We start from the raw sequence: 9,711 nt of genomic DNA on the forward strand, positions 1-9,711 counted from the left end.
GAAGGTTGTGTCGTCAGCAAATAGAATTGGTTTAAGGTGTTGGGAGGCATTTGGAAGGTCATTAATGTAGATGAGAAAGAGGAGAGGGCCAAGTATGCTGCCCTGGGGAACACCAATGTTGATGGGTAGGGTGGGAGAAATTGTATTATTCACAGAAACACATTGGAGCCTGTCAGTAAGGTAGGATTTGAGGTATTGTAGGGAGTGTCCTCTGACACCATAATGATGTAATTTAAGAAGAAGGTTTTGGTGGTTGACAGTATCGAAAGCTTTACGCAGGTCCACAAATAACCCAACAGGGAACTCATTTTTATCAAGAGCTGTATGAATCGAGTTAAGCATACTAATAAGTGCATCGTTAGTGCTTTTTTTGGGCCTGAAGCCATATTGGCAAGGGCTAAGTATATTGAGTTTGGCTAGATATGAGTAAAGCTGCTTATAGATTAGTTTTTCAAAATTTTTTGACAAGTTTGGCAGGATTGATATCGGTCTGTAGTTGTTAACATCTGTGAGATCACCACATTTGTGGACAGGTGTTACTCTCGCTTTTTTTAGAATATCTGGAAAGGTTTGGAGTTCAAGTGACTTGTTGAAGAGCAAAGCAATAGCAGGGGCTAAAGATCTGGAGGTTTTTTTGTAGATTAAAGTTGGTATCTCCTCAAGGGCACCAGACTTGGTTTTAAGGGAAAGGATTATCTCATTGACGTCAGTGGAATTAATAGGCTTTAGGTACAGAGACTGTGGATAGTTACCTGTAAGATAGTCCTTAATGTCAGTACTGGAAGATGGAATATCATTAGCAAGGGATGAACCAATGGAAGAGAAGAACCTATTGAACTCAATAGCAGAATCAGAGGCTGAAAGCTGACCATCGTTATTAGACAGGAGAGTCGGTTTGTTATTTATAGACTTCTTTGATCCCAATATTTGTGAAATTGTTCTCCAAGTTTGTTTAATGTTGCTCTTTATTTGGGTAAATTTATCTTCATAGTATTTAGTTTTGGCTCGTCTAATTATCTTAGATAGCAATAATGAGTAATTCTTTGAGAATTCTTTGGAGACAATTCCTAACCTATACTTCTTCTCAAGGTCATGTTTTTTATTAATAGATTTAAGTATTCCCTTTGTAAGCCAGGTATTGTTAAGCCTTTTGGTTGTGACTTGTTTTGTAAGCATAGGACAGTGGGTATTATAAAGGCTAAGAGTTTTTTTAAGAAAAGATTGAACTGCTAGGTTGATGTCCTCTATGTTACCTAACTCGGACTCCCAGTTGACATTATCAGTAGCAGTTATAAAATTGTCTATAGCAGTTTCATTGTGTAGTCTAAAACGTATCTCTCTTGACTCAAGAGGTGGTTTGCTAATGTTAGTTAGGAGAAATGTGGGGTAATGGTCTGTAGTGCTATCGGTGATTATACCTGAAGTAAGCGGAGAGGTTATGTTTGTCCAGATGTGATCTAGAGTCGTGGCAGTGCTATCAGTGATTCTAGTAGGTCTAGTGATTAAGGGTATGAGGAAGCAGGAATTCATACAGTTGAGGAAGCTAACAGCAGTAGGGTGTTCTGGCTCGCAGAGGTTAATATTAAAGTCCCCTGCGATAATTAGGTGGTTTTTGTTCAGTCTGTTATCAAGTATTAGATTTCTAAGGTTTGAGTTGAATTCGGACACATCAGTGTTAGGAATTCTATAAACTGCACCCACAGACAGGACAGACTCGGCACCCTTGACTCTGAAGCTGGCGAAGATATACTCCCCATAGCAGTCTCTAGTTCTAATTTCTTTTAGGCATGTTAGTTCTTGGTGGTAGTAAAGAGCAGTGCCACCACCTCTCTGAAGTTGACGACAGTTGTGAATTGCTGAGTAGTTAGGCATGTTAAAGAGTTGAGTAGTATCCTCTTTCAACCATGTTTCAGTAAGTATAATAAAAGAGAATTTGTTGTCAATAGCTTCAATCAAGGCACTAACATCATCGAAGTGTTTACCTAGGGATCTAACGTTCAAATTGATTACAGAGATATTCTGATTATAAGTTAATACATTGTTTACATCATGTGCTGCAAAATATCTGCAATTTAGATCATTAAAGTGATTATTGTCATAGATAGTGGATAAGAGGTTAAGTTCTGGGTCTATACTTGACGCATTAGTATGCTTAACTCGATTCATACAGCTCTTGATAAAAATGAGTTCCCTGTTGGGTTATTTGTGGACCTGCGTAAAGCTTTCGATACTGTCAACCACCAAAACCTTCTTCTTAAATTACATCATTATGGTGTCAGAGGACACTCCCTACAATACCTCAAATCCTACCTTACTGACAGGCTCCAATGTGTTTCTGTGAATAATACAATTTCTCCCACCCTACCCATCAACAATGGTGTTCCGCAGGGCAGCATACTTGGCCCTCTCCTCTTTCTCATCTACATTAATGACCTTCCAAATGCCTCCCAACACCTCAAACCAATTCTATTTGCTGACGACACAACCTTCATTTACACCAGTCCTGATCCCCTTGCTCTAAATGCCACAGTAAATACTGAGCTAAATAAAGTCCATCTGTGGCTAACTGCCAACAAACTCACCCTTAACATTGACAAAACTTTCTATATTCTGTTTGGCAATAAATCCTCTAATCAAATAAATCTCAAAATAAACAATACCCAAATTTGTAACAAATTAGATGGCAAATTCCTTGGCATTCTCATTGACCACAAGCTGAATTTCCAGGGACACATTCTAAACATATCAAAAAAAGTTTCAAAAACTGTGGGCATTCTTTCTAAGATCAGATATTATGTACCACGCCCTGCCCTGGTGACTCTCTATTACTCCCTTATCTATCCATATCTCAACTATGGTATTTGTGCTTGGGGCTCTACTACCCAAAATCACTTACGTCCTCTAATTACTCAACACAAAGCTGCTATTAGGACAATATCCAATTCTGGCCCCAGACATCACTCGGTACCCCTACTCAAATCTCTGAATATGTTAGACATTAAGTCACTGCACATTCTCTCATGTGTATTATACATATATAAAACGCTAAACTATAATGCCAATCCTGATCTCAAAAGCTTCATAGAAGGTTGTAACAGAACCCATGAGCACCACACCAGAAATAAATACAGTTTTGATATTCCTAGAGTACGACTTAATCAAACCAGAAATGCTCTACAAATCAAGGGGCCCAGAATGTGGAATGACCTTCCCAACCATGTTAAAGACTGTACCTCTCTCAACCAGTTTAAGTTAAAAACGAAGCTATACCTAATAAATTCCCTGTAACCTACCTTACCCCTCTGTTGTCAACCCATGTATGTTTTTTTGTTTTTCAAATCAACGCTGTTTGAATGTAATTTTCTGTAATAATTTGTAATTGTATTTGTGCTGCTTTTTCAACAATGTTCCCCCCTCTTTTACCTCTATTTTTATTTGTCCTCAACACATTTTATTCTGTTTACCCATTAGTTTTAAGCTTTAGTCATTAATGTTTTTCCTGCCCGAAACGCTTTGCGTAATAGTGGCTTTAGGCATTGTATGTACTAGCTCTATCTATAAAGCCAATAATCTTTGTAAAATCTCCTTATGTATGTACCTAACCTAAATAAAAATTATTATTATTATTATTATTATAATACTGCACAACAAACTCAGTCCTCTCCACCTCTCTTCCCTCACCCACCACCTCCACCTTATTCTCCTCTTCAGAACCTTTCATATGAACGAGTCACTGCCTGTGTACAAGCTGCTTACTTGAAGGCCAAGGACGATGGCCGTGACTTTGCTGACTATCTTCCTATTTTTCTCCCTCATAACGGCCTTCCTAGTATCTCTGTTCCTCCTACTCAGCTATTGCGTTCTGCTCCATTCTCGCCTACAGTCCTCACTCCACAAAACACCACGACTTCAGCTGAGGAAAATACTACAGTTCCCCCACAACGTCCTACCAACCCACTCCTGACTGCTACAGAAAACGGTTCCACTGACCAAACAGCACATTCTGGACTATCCCAAACTGAATCATCCATGTCAAAAGCACCTTCACCCTCTTCTCCCAACATTGTCCCCTCCACTTCTATAATCTGACTTCAAACACTACAACCTCTGATACCTCTCACCCGGTCCCTGTCAACAAGCCTTCTGCCTTCCTCCATCCCCCAACAACTACAGTCATTTCTTCTGTAACTCATCTCATCTCGTCCCGAGCCCGCTTAGCAACCCGTTGTCTTACTCCCACCTCCCGCTGTCAATTTCCCACAATTCCTACCACCCTCCTCCAAGATGCACCCTCCTCAATAACTGCCCAACTCATTGAATCACACAAACCTCATGCTCCTGTACATGCACAAAACCCCACCAGCACCCCATCAAAACCTAAAAATTCATAAAGATCATCCAATTTAATGTGCGGGCATATTTCTCCATTAGACACATGGTGTCAGATTTTATTGAGCTCGAGAGACCTGATGTGCTATTATTAAATAGCACATACATTACGAACTTATATAAAATCAAACATTATGGCTACTCCTCTTACCAGTCACCAGATGAAGCATATGAAGGAGCTGCAACACTCATCCGTTCTTCATACAAACACGAACTCCTACACACTCAATGGCTTCACAAACATTTCCTAGCCATCAAATTTCACACACAAATGGGTTCTCTCATCATCTGCACAACCTACACCCGTCCTAACACCGGCATTCCCATGCAAGATTTCATAACACTCTTCAACCACACTCACTTGCCTGTTTTTCTGCTTGCAGACCTCAATACACAACATCCTACATTCCACCACAATACCACAAATCAGCATGGCAGACAGCTTCACCAAATACACACCCAAAAACATCTATTCTTTCTTGGCCCTGACTTCCCCACTTGTTTCACACATGCAGGTTCTGGCAGGCCTGATCTCATATTCACCAACAGACACGGCAGCAACTTGCAACACTTCATTTCACCAGGGCCCATTACGGGCTCTGATCATATTCCCTAAATTCTCACAGTCTCCACAAATCTTATTCTCATCCCCAGCACTCCTCAATTCTCATACCTTAGGGCAAACTGGGACATGTTCAAACAACACATTGATGACACTGATCTCACTTATGAATACAATGACAAACATCACACTGACATCGACACACAAGCACGCAACATACAAGACACCGTCATTCATGCAGCAAATATCGCCATTCCTAAAACAGCACACAAACCACATTTCACTTTCACCCCCTCCATTCGCTCCAAACGCCTCTTAGCTTGCTATCACACTAGATTCTTACAAAACATACATCGTCATGGACAAATACTATGGGACCTAACAGCATTAAAAAACCATATCCTTAACAGCCTAGATGAAGATCACACAAAACATTGGAAACACCTTATAGAACAAGCAGAACAATACAGAAAACTGACACCTCAAGAATTCTGGAAACGAATCAAACGATTACAAGGATCAACTCACACACCGTTTAAATACCTTCTACATAATAACAACAAAATCACTGATCCTGAAGCAGTTCTCAACATTTTTAAACACCACTGGGAACAAATCTTTCACCCACATCCAACTGAACCATTTGCACGCCCCAACATTGAAATAGTCGAAGACTGGATACACCATAATAGACGCGCAACTACACCAGACGACCTCATCCACCTTGAAAATCTCAATTCAAACACTGAACTACAGACTCCCCTAACTCTAGCTGATGTCAAGACAGCTCTCATGGGCACTCGTCGTAGAGCCCCTGGTGCGTCTGGCATTGGACATATCCTTCTTAGACAACTCCCTGCTTCTATCATTACTGCTATCACTAACCTATTCAACGCCTCCCTTGCCTCTGGATACTTCCTTCTCAACTTTAAGTCTGCCACAGCCGTTCTTATTCCAAAACCTGGGAAACCCCACACTGACCCAAAGAACTACAGGCCCATCAGCCTTCTAGAGACACTTGGCAAAGTCTTTGAAAGGCTGATCAACTAGAGACTTAGAACCCACCTTGAACACAATGACTTACTCACTAACAAACAGTTTGGATTTCGGCCTCACCGGTCCACTCACGACGCCTTAAACATCATGACCAACTACCTCAGTATCAATCAGCACCAAAGACTTAAGACTGCACTCATCACTAAGGACGTTGAGAAGGCCTTTGACACTGTTTGGCATGACGGCCTAAAATTCAAATTATGCAACAACTTTAATCTTTCTCTTATCACCACCAAACTTCTTTCTAACTACTTAGACAATAGGACAATGAGAATTAAGTTCCTCCGACAACACTCTGACTACTTCAACTTACATGCCGGTGTTCCCCAAGGCTCTGTTCTTGCCCCAACACTCTACATCCTATACATCAACGACATTCCTGATCCTGTTCATCACACTTCATTAACCATATGTTACGCCGATGATGTCTCTCACCTTGTCACCAGCAACACCATTGATACACTAACAAACAGAGCACAAACAGAACTTGATGTTGTCACTGAGTGGGAGTATAACTGGCGTATCAAAACCAACTCCACCAAATCCAAAATCACCTACTTTTTTGTAAAAGAACTATTCGCCCTATTCCTCTTAAACTCTATTCATACACTCCAAATCCTACTTATATCTCTGTGTCTCCCTCCTCCACAGTCCTGTGTCACCCTCCTCCACAGTCCTGTGTCTCCCTCCTCCACAGTCCTGTGTCACCCTCCTCCACAGTCCTGTGTCTCCCTCCTCCACAGTCCTGTGTCTCCCTCCTCCACAGTCCTGTGTCTCCCTCCTCCACAGTCCTGTGTCTCCCTCCTCCACAGTCCTGTGTCTCCCTCCTCCACAGTCCTGCGTCTCCCTCCTCCACAGTCCTGCGTCTCCCTCCTCCACAGTCCTGCGTCTCCCTCCTCCACAGTCCTGTGTCTCCCTCCTCCACAGTCCTGTGTCTCCCTCCTCCACAGTCCTGTGTCTCCCTCCTCCACAGTCCTGTGTCTCCCTCCTCCACAGTCCTGCGTCTCCCTCCTCCACAGTTCTTGGACTCACATTTGATCGATAACTACTCTTTCACACACATTACACAGAAACATGCAATAGCTCTTCTAGCCATGGAAAAACTGTACAGAATTAGATTTGCAAAACCTGACACAAAAATGCACCTTTACAAAGCACTTATTAGACCTCTTTTAACATATGCTCCACTTGCTCTTTCTCTATCTGCACCTACTAACAAACTAAAGCTTCAAAGAATACAGAATAGAGCACTAAGATGGGTACTCAACACCCGATGGCAAGAGTTTATTACCAGTCAAAGTCTCCATGAAAGTACGAAAATTTCTGCCCTAAATGTCTAATGGAAAACTTTATCAGACAGACAAATTGATAGACTTATCATGAACAACCCATTGATTTTCTCCTACACACTCTCAGACTACCACGGAACAATCATGACCTCTTCTCTACCATCCATGATCCTCCTCCTAACTCTGTATTTCGATAAACTTTAGCTCTCAACACCCAGCATCCACCATCATTACATATTCAGCTCTCAACAACCAGCACAAACCATCCGTAAAAGTTCAGCCCTGACGCTCATGAGCCAATCACTGCGATGTTGTGAGTTTTGTGATGTCCCTGTTGTTGTCACTGAAAACACCCGACTGAGTCCCTGCCTCGAATGCCGCAACCAAACGACACGCAGCTGGGTTTAGCCCTGGCACTTTTTCTCCTACAAATCTTCTTCCTCTCACCCCCGTTATCTTCTTCTGTCCCCACTTCCAAGCTCGCCCCGCGGGCATCTTCTCCTGTATTATTCTATTCTGGTTGGTCAGTTACCGCCCCACACCTGTGATAGCTAAGTCCACTACGGGCTCACCATAGCTTGAAATCTTTTATTCCAAGTAGGTCATTGGACCCAAACCTAACCTGACGACGCTCAATCATGCCAAAATACTACTGTGATTACTGCGACACCTACCTCACACATGACTCTCCCTCGGTGCGGAAAACTCACTGCGAGGGGCGAAAACACAAGGAAAATGTCAAAATGTACTACCAGAAGTGGATGGAGGACCAAGCTCAGTCTCTGATTGATGCAACAACTGCTGCATTTAAAGCCAGGAAGATTCCAAAGGGAGCAGCCATTCCTCCACCGAGCAGCATGCAAGGAGGACCAGGAGGTCCTGTTGGGCAAGAAGGTACATTCGGTTCAGGGCCTCAGAACATGGGTGGTCCTGGAGGTCCCCCAATAGGGCCAGGAATGGGGAACATGGGCCCTCCAGGCGTGGCTGGTGCAAACATACCAGGCAACATGGGTATGCCCCCAATGGGTCCAAGAGGACCCATGATGGGGCCACCAATGATGGGTGGCTCAAGCATGCCACCAGGTATGATGCCAGGGATGCCGCCTCCAATGGGTGGTCCCATGGGATCAATGGGACCTCCACACATGGCTGGACCTCCACAGATGGCTGGACATCCTCAGATGTCTGGACATCCACAGATGGCTGGACATCCTCAGATGGCTGGACATCCTCAGATGGCTGGACATCCTCAGATGGCTGGACATCCACAGATGTCTGGACCTCCGCAGATGGCTGGACATCCACAGATGTCAGGACAATCACAGATGTCAGGACAATCACAGATGTCAGGACAATCACAGATGTCAGGACAATCACAGATGTCAGGACAATCACAGATGTCTGGACCTCCACAGATGTCTGGACAATCACAGATGTCTGGACAATCACAGATGTCTGGACAATCACAGATGTCTGGACAATCACAGATGTCTGGACAATCACAGATGTCTGGACCTCCACAGATGTCTGGACAATCACAGATGTCTGGACAATCACAGATGTCTGGACAATCACAGATGTCTGGACAATCACAAATGTCTGGACCTCCACAGATGTCTGGACCTCCACAGATGTTTGGACCTCCACAGATGGCTGGACCTCCACAGATGGCTGGACATCCGCAGATGGCTGGACATCCGCAGATGGCTGGACATCCACAGATGTCTGGACATCCACACATGGCTGGATATCCACAGATGGCTGGACATTCACAGATGGCTAGACATTCACAGATGGCTGGACATCCACAGATGGCTGGACATCCACAGATGGCTGGACATTCACAGATGGCTGGACACCCACAGATGGCTGGACGTCCACAGATGGCTGGACATCCTCAGATGATGTCTAGACATTCACAGATGTCTGGACATCCACAAATGGCTGGACCTCCATAGACAAGACATATATCAAGACAATCATATATATGTAGAGCGTAAATAGGTGGCCGAGGGCCTAGAGACACTTCAAGATGTTACACGACCAGAGATCACAAACATCTACCATCTACTCATGCTCACTTTAATATATTTCAATCTATTATAATATGTGTTGTAGCTAATAAGTTAATCATAAATATCAACAACACTTGTTCAGTGAATATTGAAAAATAAATATTAAAGGAACTTCTGCTTGTTTAATTTATTCTGAATGTTAGAAGCACATCTCAGGTCTGAAGGCTCGTGTATTATATGCATACCATTCTTGTATCCAGTTCAACTATTTTTCTCAATAATGCTGCCGGCATTCCACTCTTCCACAACCCTATTTCCAGACTAGTTTCCTATGTGCCTCTTAAAACTTAATTTCCTCAGGACATTTGGGTATAAATTCTTCCCAGTAGGCTGTACATCG

General features: G+C 43.0%; 1 protein-coding gene across 1 annotated transcript; it reads left to right on the plus strand.

Moving 5' to 3' along the window:
• The first annotated feature begins 7,934 nt into the window (after positions 1-7,934).
• On the plus strand, positions 7,935-9,254 carry LOC138371331 (uncharacterized). Its single transcript, XM_069336118.1, has 2 exons — positions 7,935-8,588; positions 8,820-9,254. The coding sequence occupies exons 1-2, from the start codon at positions 7,935-7,937 to the stop codon at positions 9,252-9,254; spliced, it is 1,089 nt and encodes a 362-aa protein (XP_069192219.1).
• Positions 9,255-9,711: the final 457 nt, after the last annotated feature.

The sequence above is a fragment of the Procambarus clarkii genome, chromosome 35 (assembly GCF_040958095.1).
Source record: "Procambarus clarkii isolate CNS0578487 chromosome 35, FALCON_Pclarkii_2.0, whole genome shotgun sequence".
NCBI classification, from domain to species: domain Eukaryota; kingdom Metazoa; phylum Arthropoda; class Malacostraca; order Decapoda; family Cambaridae; genus Procambarus; species Procambarus clarkii.